The sequence below is a fragment of the Melanerpes formicivorus genome, unplaced genomic scaffold, assembly GCF_026170545.1.
Source record: "Melanerpes formicivorus ecotype bairdi unplaced genomic scaffold, bMelFor1.0.p_v2 SCAF_58, whole genome shotgun sequence".
NCBI classification, from domain to species: Eukaryota; Metazoa; Chordata; class Aves; order Piciformes; family Picidae; genus Melanerpes; species Melanerpes formicivorus.
The window spans coordinates 3,300,769-3,311,831 of record NW_027142410.1 but is presented as its reverse complement, the minus strand read 5'-3'; the positions used below and the strand labels follow the sequence as shown (position 1 = coordinate 3,311,831).

The 11,063-nt window shown below is 47.2% G+C and overlaps 1 protein-coding gene across 2 annotated transcripts; it reads right to left on the bottom strand.

Annotated features, from left to right (window-relative positions):
• Positions 1–274: 274 nt before the first annotated feature.
• On the bottom strand, positions 275–10,796 carry F2 (coagulation factor II, thrombin). 2 transcript variants are annotated; one of them, XM_068161528.1, is made up of 14 exons: positions 10,683–10,796; positions 9,650–9,816; positions 8,114–8,138; positions 7,864–7,914; positions 7,333–7,438; positions 7,123–7,253; positions 5,237–5,533; positions 4,769–4,876; positions 4,366–4,492; positions 3,803–3,970; positions 3,305–3,478; positions 2,565–2,743; positions 928–998; positions 275–562 (listed from the first exon to the last, which is right to left on the bottom strand). In XM_068161528.1, exons 1-14 carry the CDS (start codon positions 10,759–10,761, stop codon positions 419–421), a joined length of 1,827 nt encoding a protein of 608 aa, XP_068017629.1. In that variant the 5' UTR covers positions 10,762–10,796; the 3' UTR covers positions 275–418. The 2 variants fall into 2 exon arrangements, with proteins under 2 accessions (XP_068017629.1, XP_068017630.1); XM_068161529.1 differs by having other exon boundaries at positions 9,650–9,813.
• Positions 10,797–11,063: the final 267 nt, after the last annotated feature.

The window sequence follows — 11,063 nt, the reverse complement described above, 5'->3', positions numbered from 1 at the left end:
TGGACATTCCTGGCTCAGTTTCTAGAGCAGAAAATGAGTTGACTTGAAGGGAGGAAATGGACAGTGCCTGAAGGCATAGTCGTGCTTACAGTGACTGATTCAAGGCCATCATCTGAGGTATAAAATCTGTTGTTGATGGTTATAGCTGATAGAAGGGGGAAGAACTTGAAGTACAAGAGGTAAGCAGCACAGCCTGTTGCCATTCTGTTGGTGCTACTGTGTGATGGCTTAGATTCAAGTGCAGCGAAACTCAGCATGAACAAAAGGAAGAAGATGGATTTGAGAACTTTATTTTCTAGGGAAGACCCTTCCCTTTGTCGAGTTGTAAGGCCATTAACGTTCTACTGCAGCATCTTCTATGCTTAGGTTTTGAAGAAGTGGAGCATGGTAGCAAACTGAGAGCAAGCAAAGGGAGCTCCTATTGCCCGTGTTTCTCAATGACTTTGCGCAGCCACTTCTTCAGGCGGAACACGTGAGTGTAAAATCCGTATTTGCCGTCTCGGTCGCAGCCTTCTCCCCATGACACTATTCCCACTTGATACCAACGGCTGTCCTCTGGGTTCTAAAGCAAAGAAAAGTGGGATTGGCATAAAGAGCAAGAGACTGGAATGCACCAAGTGATGGATAGTACTTTGGAATTTGGCCTGGCACCTCCTAGATAACATAGCTTGTTGGAGTAATGTCTCGACTCTTAAACCTCTAAATGAGAACTGACCTTCACTCTCACATTCTGCAGCTTACTTCTCTATGTGCGGAGTACTTGGTACACAGGTGGGACTAGGTGACTGCAGGATTCATCTCAGTTGTTCAGCTTGGTTATGAGATGAGCTTGCTTCAGCCACTCAGCCTCCATCTCTGCTGCCAGTTTAAAACTGAGCAAGGTTCAGCATAGCACAAGTGCCGTTTATTTTATGAGCTTGAACGTACCTTCATTACAAAGGGTCCCCCACTGTCCCCTTCACAGGCATCTCCTCTTTTTGAGTCTTCAGGACTGTAACCTACAGGCAAGAAAGGTTTTGGACATTTGACTGTAGGGGGAGTGGTCGGTGTTCATCTTTTCCTTGAAGTATTGCTGTATATGTTTTCTGAGACCTATGAGATTGCTTACTGCTTCTGCCAACTATTGGTCTTACATGTAGAAAACTGCTTTGGTTCTTATGTGATAAATAAGAGAGCTAACTCTGCCTCTGCCTTTGCAACATCCTGGAATCCACCATATTCTCCAGCCCTCTGTGCTCTCATTCCTGTTTCCTTTCACTGGAACTGCTGTTAGTGTCAGCTGCCACTGTGGTCAGCAACTGTAGCTTGAAGATATTTGAGCCTTTCTCTTGTCCTAGGAACCTGTGTGTGTGTAATACTCCATGTACCCTGTTCTCTCATTCTGTTTACCATAAAGACACATTACTGTCCTCACATTCACCTTCCTGTCATTCTGCAGTCTCTGCTTTTTTTTCTTTCCTTTTCCAACTGACTGTCTTCCTGCAGTCTTGTTATGAAGAGAAAAGGGATCCAGCTGTAATTCCTGATGAACTAGACAGTGTCTTTGCATTTTCCCATCACCTGTCTCCTCTTTTCTGCTCTATTTCTGCAACTTGGCTATTTAAAGAAAACGTCTAGAAAAAGAAACTAAGATAATACTGTATTGTCAGTATGCTCAGGAAACTGGCTTCCATCCTAACTCAAGCAATCATGTTTGTTCTTAGATGCAAGCAGTCCGAAGTCATTGGAGATTTGCTTTTGGGAACTGATGAAGTCTGCACAAATGGAGAATGCAGCAGAAAGTATTAAACTGCTATAATCCATAATCTCTGTGTACCCTAAACTCTCTGCTCATTTCTGCTCTCTCAAAACAAGTGTAGTGCCAGAAGAGATTTAGGAAGGTGCAGCAAGGATTACCAGAAGTACAGGATGCTTTCTGTATTAGGGAAGATTAAATAAATGCTTCTCAGCTTGGAAGAGAAATGAGAGAGCTGTGAAGGGCCCATTAAAATAGCATATAATATGGAGAAGAAATAACTGTTTCTTGTTAGGAGTACAGGTGTGTGCCTTCTCAAATGTGTTAGAAATGTAACAGACTGAGGAACTGCATTTTTCACACATGCCTAACTAATCTGTGGAGCCTGCTGCTGCTGAAGTTGTGGGCATAAGTATGAGTAGACTCCAAAGCATTGAGACAAGCTAGTAGAGAAGGGGTTGTTTGGCTACTGTGTAGCATAGCTGGCGTGCAGCCTTTAATTTAGGGAGTCCCAGAATTGTTCCATATACTGGTGAAAAGATAGTTTTGTGTGTGCTGTGTTCTCACCCAGCTGTTGCTGTCTAGCAGAGCTGTGCTAACAGGGTAGTTAGCTTAATACAGCATGGTGTTCCAAAACATCATTCATAGCTTTAAATTCTCTAGCCTTCATGTTTCCTGAGAGCTGAAAATGTTCTTACCATGGGAAAGTTACTTTGTATGGAGAGCATTTGCAAATTGATCAGGAAATAACCTTTCTGTGTCAGCTCCACCAGGAGCTCAGAGTCTGTCTTCTGTGACAAGTTGGTCCTGTGTCTCCATTGCTACTTACCTGCACAGAACATGTTGTCAGTGACTTTAACTTTGGTGGATGCCTTGCAGATGTTTTGTTCTACAATGGGCACGTTGAGCTGTTGCAGAACTGTAGGGAGGTTGCTTGGGCTAGTGGCCCATGTTTCTTTCAAGTTCCCCCAGCCAGTTACTCGTCCTTTGTAACCTGCCAGCATCAGCCTGTGGAAGGAAACAGAAATGTGATCAAATGTGTTGCAACAGCTTTTCCTGCCTGGTGCTCTTGCTGCAAATAGCTTCAGTAAGGCATCCTTTTGTGTATCATGGAATCAACAAGGTTGGAAGAGACCTCGAAGGTCATCAAGTCCAACCTGTCACCCAAGACCTCATGCCTACTAGACCATGGCACCAAGTGCCATGTCCAATCCCCTCTTGAACACCTCCTCACATTAGGTAGGCCTAGTACCTAGATTTGGCACAGGCCACTTTCCTACTGGCATGCTGCTGCCTGTCTCCACAGCTCAGAGCTGTGCCTCCCTCCTGCTTAAGTCCCCATTTTTCAGTGATTGCCACACATCACTCTGGCAACAGGTATTATTAAATACATAAAGAAGTAAGCCACAACTGCTGTAAGCAGTTAAGGAACAGAAGTAACAACTCAAGGCTTCTGAAATAAGAAACAAAACAATACAGAGTGCAGTATGTGTTCCCCACCACTGCTCTTTGGAAAGGCCACAAAAGGATGCCTTTCACAGATGTGGAACTGTGGGAAAGTCCCCTCACCTCTGCACGATCTCTTTGGTAGGCAGGCAGACAGGATGGATGTAGTCACTGAAGACGACTGGTCTCTTCAAGTGTATGAGTGCAATGTCTCGGTCCATGTTCTCTTTCCAGTTGTACTTGGGGTGGATGATGATTTTATCCAACAAAGCAATCTTCTCTTGATTCTTTTCGTATCTGAAATAGTCATGAAGGGAAGAACTTGCTGTACAGTACCAACTGACAGTCTTCTGGGGTTCATGATAGTCTCAGGTGTTTTGTATCCTCTGAGACAATGCTCTTTTTACACTGGAGCACCCCTTTAGATTTTCCATGCTCTGCCCTCCCATTCACTTTAAGCAAGCAAGGCCAGCAAATGACAGCTCCGTTATGGCCTGCTCTACTGAGCAGCATGTGACATGGGTTTTGTATGATTCCTTGAATACTGAATGATAGCCTAACCTCATTGTATCTCATGACTCCAAGAGGACTACTTCACTCTCACTTCATCCAGGGTCTTACTTTGCTCTTACGTGCTTGCCAATCCGCACCAAGATGTCATTTGTAGTTAAGTTCTTGTCCCAGGGTGGATAATAAAGGCAATGAGCAGCAGTCAGGATCCAGCTGTCACTGATGAGGCTAGCACCACACAGCAGCTCTTGAGGACTCTTTTTGAAGAGCATCACCTGCCTGAGAGCCATGGAAGACAGACTGTACTCTCTATGTGGCTCTCCAGCAAGTCTTCCCTTGCTGTGTATATTTTATGCAGAAGTTCATTTACCCCATTTCCTTCACCCAGAGAGCTTTCTGATCCTCCCTGCTCCAGCAAAGTTGGAAACAGGAAGAAACAAAGCTGAAATACCCACACTCTTGTTCCCCAAAGTGGTTGTGTGCTTGGCTTGAGAGGAGGGTTTGTTTCCAGCTGTTTTTGTACTGCCCTGTCAACCACTTGCAGAAGCTTCGATTAGAAGCCGTAATGCCCGCACGCTGCATGTGATGGGAGACCCCTTATGTTTACCCCTGCTTGAACCAAAGAGAAGTGAGACACAATTTCCTAGGAAGGACTGTGCAAAGATGATGCTTACCAGGGGGAACTGCCAATTTCTGCATCATCCCCATGGACAACTCTGCCTCCCATGTAGGACTCTAGCAGCTCCTTCTCAGTTCTGTCCGCTAACTTTTTCTTCTCAAATAAAGGACGAATGCCGCAGTCTGAAAAAATAGGCAGCCTGGCTTGGTTACTCTGCCTCATGCACAGAGAAACATTGTCTGCAGTCAGCATGCTAAGCTAGAGAGCTGAGGACGGAAGTGCTCACTAGTTCCATGAGCATAATTAAAGATTGACTTTTGGGGATCTGTCAAGGAATCTAAACATCTCCCCCTGATTTTGACAGCATTTGGCAAGCTGGTGTTTCGGAGGAACAGTAAGTGCCATAGGGGAAGTAGCAGCGGCCTTTCTACCAACTGTGGTGCTTTATGTAGAGTTACCTGCTTCACCTGAACCAAAAGTTTTGGTATCAAAGAAAGTTTTGAACTCTTGAGTCTGGGTAGTACGTCCTGAGAGTCCCTCCAGCTCTTCATCCTCTAGCAAGTTGTCTGAGAGAGACAAAGACAAACATGGTGAAAGGCCTAGCTGCGGTTTCCCTGCTTATCAGCAGAGTAAATGTTCCTTTCCCCCCCCGTGGTGGGTCTGGGTTTAAACCCACTCTTCAGTGCTCCTTGTTCTCCACTGGGAGTTTTCAGGAAGAGCAGGATGCCTGAGAACTATAACATCTCTACGTCCATACAGCGGTTTAATACGCATGGTGTTTGGACAAAGAGGACTTTGGCATGCATGGCATACATGCTTTCATGCTTGGGCCTCCCAGGCCAAATGCTTCACCCTAGTGATGTGTCCTGCTTTTGTTTGCCACCCCCAGACAAGCATGCCTACCCAGACCAATGCAGGCTTCTCACCGCAGTAGTGCAGATCACAGTACTCAAAGTTGGGTGGTTCGTCTGTCACGCACCAGACACCTTCCTCATCTCCATCTGGATTCCGACAGTAGTTCTCCAGCAGCTTTACCTCTGGGTCAATTTGTTTTCCATGGAGCACCCCTTTGGCTTTCTCAGAGTTCCATGGCAGGCACTTGGCTCCAGACACAGTGACTGAGAGGGTCCCAGTGTAATGGATGCCTTTCTCTTCCTCACAGGGCCCCTCTGTGGCTGGTGGTGTGGGCCGTGGAGTAAATTCAACTGTTGTCCTTTCTTGACCTGGAAAGACAGCTCTGATTTAAGGCACAGCTTTGCCCTTGGAAGTCTTATCAGCAAATAGCACTAGAGCCCTTAAGGCATCCCATTAAGGATGGGAGCTCCCATTGCATTCCTGCGCATGTGGTGACTGCGCTTTGCAGTGCCAGAGGTGGCTCTTTCAAGAGGAGGTGAGACAAGACTGGCACTGTTCATCATGCTTTGCCACTAAGATGTGAGGGACAATATTGTGTTCCTTTCTGGAGTATCTTTAAGAACCAGCTCAAAATGAGTAGGTGCCTCAAGCATCATAATGTGGATGTGTTACAAATGCAGAGCTGGTCCATATTTGGGGGCATCTTGCTGTGATATGCCTCTGAAATAGCAGGTTTGACTTTTTGCCAGTGTGTCTAATAAGAGAAAAAATTCCTGTCAGGTTTCCCCCTCCCCATTTTCTTGAAAGTGCCCTAGTGGCTGCAAGCTTTAAGCAGGTGTCCTGAATGAATAAGCACCAGCTAATTTGTTCTGTGGTAGTTGTTTGGCCTCAAGACACCTTCTGCTTGTGCACTGGGGGAATCCCCACGTGAAGAAAGATCCTGTTGACGAGTCAGCCTGGTACACAACAGCCACTGAGCAAATGTCATTCACTTGATCAGTGAGGCCACCTCTGTGTGAGATTGACTTTTGCAATCATGTTGACATAGGAACTGTGCACAAACCAAGCTTTTTCAAGTCCCACCACACTCATGCATCTGTAAATGTAACAGTAAGCTGCTGTGGGTCAGAAACTAATGAACAGAGTGCAGATCCCTGGTCACCCCAAAGCAGGGCAGCATCTCTTCCCAGTTTGCCATGCTGCAGCCCAGGGTAACAGTAATGATTTTTAGAACTTCAGAACACCCAATGGTGAAGATGGTTGCTGATCTCTCTTGACTTTCACTTGGAAGAATCATTGCCTCTAGTCTCTGCTTTTGGATAAGACATTTCTGCAGTGAGAAGGTTCTCTGCTTTCTAACAGTTCTTCTGAGATGGAGGCCAAACCCCAAGGGAGACAGCTCTGTGTTGTGGAAAAGTGGGAAGGTATAAGTGTAGGGGGATAGCTCTCCATCCTGTGAAGTGCAATGATGAGAGAAGGGCCTCTTCTCTTCTCTCGAGATGGTGGGTTTTAAACTGTACCTCTCTATTTGACTAAGGCAGTCAAGCACAAGTTGTAGCAGTTTTGTCCTAAAGATAGGAATTCAGCCCAGAAAAACCAATATGACTCATTGCTGTCACAAGTTGGAGGCAGCTGAGACAGGAGTTTGAGGTGCTCCTGACTGGCAAAGCTGTAGTAGATCCCAGGGTACTGCTGACACTGGGTTTAATTTAGATCTAGGTCGGTGTGGTCTAGAGAAACTAGCATGTTAGAGGGATTTAGCCAGTGCAGAGGTGTGAGCAGCTCAGCCACTTCTCAGCTTCTTTACCCTTTAAGGTGCAGCTCCTCTGGTCAACGTGATCTCTGTTCACATAAGATTCCTCCCTCCTAATCCCCTCCCCTGGCATGTTCAGTATCAGTCTCAGAGCAGTTTTCCCTGCCTGTGAGGGGCTTGCTGGGCTGTAGTGCTGAGGCATACCACACACTGGGATGGGACACTCCTCCCGTTCCACTGTTGGGTCTCGAGTGTAGCACCAAGGGCCTCCTGTGTTGTTGTCTGGGTTCCTGCAGTAGTTCTCAATGAGGTTGGGATAAATGGTGGCATTAAACCTATGAGGAAAAGCTGGTTAGGCTAGGAAGGAAGAACATCTTGGAGAACCCTGTAAGGGTATGCAGGAGGTAAACTTACTTAGGTATATGTGGGTATTTGCTTGTCCACACTTGACATTCAATCCCTGATTTGGTGTAGCTAATTGTCCCCCGATAGTTGTGGCCCAGCCCCAGAGCACAGTTACCTGTCAGAACACAAACATGGTGTAAGCCAAGGCCAGGGGAAAGGGATGTTGTCTTTTTCAAGGTCAGAGGCACCACTCCACAAATCCCTCTAACTTTTGCTGTGTGTAGGAGCTTGTGCAAGCCTCATCAGAGGGAGCCCCCTCTGAGGCTCTGTGCCTTGCTTTGGCTGGAGGGGAAGGCCAGAGCCCTTCCAAGAGGCTGGCCTTGGGGACATTTGTCTCACAAGGAAATCTACCCCATGTAGTTTCACTGGAAGAGCTGAGCTGTTTGTAAAAGGATTAGTGGGAGAAATAAAGAGGAAGGAGGAAATTTCAAATTCCTCTCAGGCTCTTTTTCTTCCTCATCCCATGCAGGAAGGAAATTCTGCAGAAAGCAAGTTCCTGATACTTACTGTAGCTGGGAGAGTGAGGTCAACATTTCTTACCTTCTAGACAAGCATCCAGAGTTGCCCTGGACTTTCTCTGGCCCTGACATACTAGCAAAATGAGAACAAAGAAACACATTATACAGAAAGAATTCAAACAAGCATTACAGTTTGCACCAATTCATCATCTAGGGACAAAACACAAGTGCTTTGTCCTGGAAAGTGAGCTCTGATAAGAGGGTATCTCTCCAGGATGAGACAGAGCATTCTAAGGGCTTATATAACCCCTGCAGAACATGAAACAACTTACCTTGGTATTTTGACCAAAATGCCTCCTGGGGAGAGGAAAAAAGAAAATATTTATGTATAGAATCATAGAATCAACAAGGTTAGAAAAGACCTCAAAGATCATCAAGTCCAACCTCTCACCACAGACCTCAGGACTACTAAACCATGGCACTAAGTGCCACGTCTGATCCCCTCTTGAACATCTCCAGGGATGGTGACTCCACCACCTCCCTGGACAGCACATTCCAATGGCTAACAACTCTCTCTGAAGAACCTTCTCCTCACCTTGAGCCTAAACTTCCCATGGTACAGCTTGAGACTGTGTCCTCTTGTTCTGGTGCTGGTTGCCTCAGAGAAGAGACCAACCCCGTCCTGGCTACAATCCCCCTTCAGGGAGTTGTAGACAGCAAGAAGGTCTCCCCTGAGCCTCCTCTTCTCCAGGCTAAACAACCCCAGCTCCCTCAGCCTCTCCTCATAGGGCTGTGCTCAAGGCCTCTCCCCAGCCTCATTGCCCTTCTCTGGACACATTCAAGTGTCTCAATGTCCTTCTTAAACTGAGGGGCCCAGAACTGGACACAGTACTCTGTGGCCTGACCAGTGTTGAGTACAGGGGCACAATGACTTCCCTGCTCAGCATAGAGGCACAACATCAGACCTCGCTTAGCTGCTGTTCTCCAAACCAGTAGAATGCCAGTAGCCAGCTCTGTTGCTAGCACTTACTACAGAGCCCAACAAAGCAAAAACCCCAAATCTGATATACCCCCACTCTCCCTCTCCTCAGGCCCAGGAATCAAGAGTGTACTGTAGTTCCTAAAAAGACCCAAGATGCTTACAACCTTCATCGACCTGCAAAGGAAACAAAGCTTGGGCTCCAGTACAGAAGTCCAAGGAGCTAAGCCCAGGACTTTGAAGGCCATATATAGATCACATGTAGGTATTGTTCAGCTCTTTGAATCTACATCCCTACTGTGCAGCCTGGGGGTGATCACTTCAGAAATAGTCTACAGAGGTTGTATCTTGCTGGCTTAGGCTCCTAAAGGTTTTTCTGTTTGTTATTGTATTCTTTGAAGTTCATCTTAACATGGCCTTGGGGCTAGGAGAAAATCCCAAGAAGGTGCAGAACAACTTAGCAGTGAGTGAATCTGGAAGCCAAAAAAAAGGGATGGACTCTACAAAAGTGTCAGCTCAGGAGCTTGAGCCACCTGCCCACAGTGTTTGGTTCCTAAGGCTCCTCCTGTGAGTATCTGGAACTGTTCAAAGCTGAACTAGCGGAAGATGCAATTCAGGGTTGAGGGGAAGCCTCTCTCCTCTTTACTTCATGCTTAAAATAGAGAGGGATGAAAAAGATCCTGAGCTCTGAGATGCATTCCCTGGAGTGCCTCCAGGAGGGAAGCTCCTCAATAAAACATGAGCTCTTCCTGGAGCATGCACACATCAGCCTCATCTTTGTTTTACAGGTTTGAGTCTTATGACCCCAGCCTCTGGCTGTGTGTGCAACCTGCTGCTCTCACTACAGAGGCTGGCTGAGGGCAGGTTTCCTGGGCCTGCCTGTACGTACCGTCTGCACAGTGGATTCGAGGGCCTCAAACGCCTCCTCGTAGCTGCAGCTCTCCTCCAGGCACTCTCGCTCCAGGTTTCCCTTCAGCATCTCTTCCAGAAATCCCTTGTTGGCACGGCGTGGGCGCTTGAGCAGTGACAAGGCCTGCCCCTTTTCCAGGAAAACTACTGGGTCAGAACACTGCCAGTCAAAGGGGAGCTCGCAGCAGGAGGACCTTTCTGTCTCCCCGTGTAGTTTCCAAAACTCACACACAACCCCTGTACTGACCCCACAGCCCAGCCTCCCCCAGTGCACCATACAGAAATGAGAAGCCCGGTCAGGTCTGCACTTGATGATCAATACAAGCTCTCTATACATCATCTGCTGGGACTCAGATCACTGGGGCAGAAGTGGCAGGAATTTTCTGCTATCCTTGGCAAAGCTTCTCTGCTCATTTGCAGTTACATAGAAGCTTGTTTGTTTGAAGCCTGCTACTACTCCCTGCCAGCCACTGTATTTCTGTCTTGCAAGCCTCAGCTCCCTGCAATAGGCTTGATTCCATCTTCCTGTTCACAGACCCTGATTCAAGACCTGTAGACAGTTCTTTTATGCATCAGTGGTCAGAGAGGACTTGACTTCATATTAAGAAAAGGCAGTAGAGTTAGAGGTTCTGATCTGGAAAGAGAATCAGGGAGCATGAAGGCAACGTACTGCAGATGACAGCTCAGATAAGGAACAGCTGGGGTGGTAATGGAGAATGGCAGGGGCTCAGGTCAGCTGAGGAACTCTAGCCCAGAAAAAGACCAAGGTTGTGTTACACGTGATCCTGGGCTGAGCCTCATTCCCCTTCCCCACCATCTTATAGGTGACCCACACAATCCACTGAGCTATTGGCAGCAGGTGCCCTTTCACTCCCAACTTCAGGCTTTTAGAAAGTCCTTCTGCCTCACCAAAAAAAATCTACCGGTAGCTCTAGCCCTGGAAAGAAACAACCCCATCTTTCTTCCTCCTGTCACCCCCTGCTACTGCCTCTCCCTGTGCCACCGAGTCTTACCTGCATCGTGGCTCAGTGCGAGCTGCAGAAGGCTGGAAAGGAGCAGGCCCCTCAGCACGCTGGTTCCGCTGCGTGCCATGCTGTACAGGCTGGCTGCAGGGGAAAGGCACAGGCAGCGGAGTGAGCAGAGTCACAGCCCCACTGGGTTAATATTGAACCGGAATGAAGAAACAGGACTCCAGAGGTCGTCATGTGTCAGGGACAGTGAGACTCAGGCTCTTCTTATTCCTCCTCTCTTGGCATCTCTCCTTCCTTTCAGGGCATCCTCATTTTCTTTCTTAATTGCTGGAAGCTGAGCAAAATGTCTCTGGATCTCCATGGGACTAAAGGTAGCAGGGAAAATGGCATGAGAGCTGGAGAACAAGCTTATCCCAGGACAAG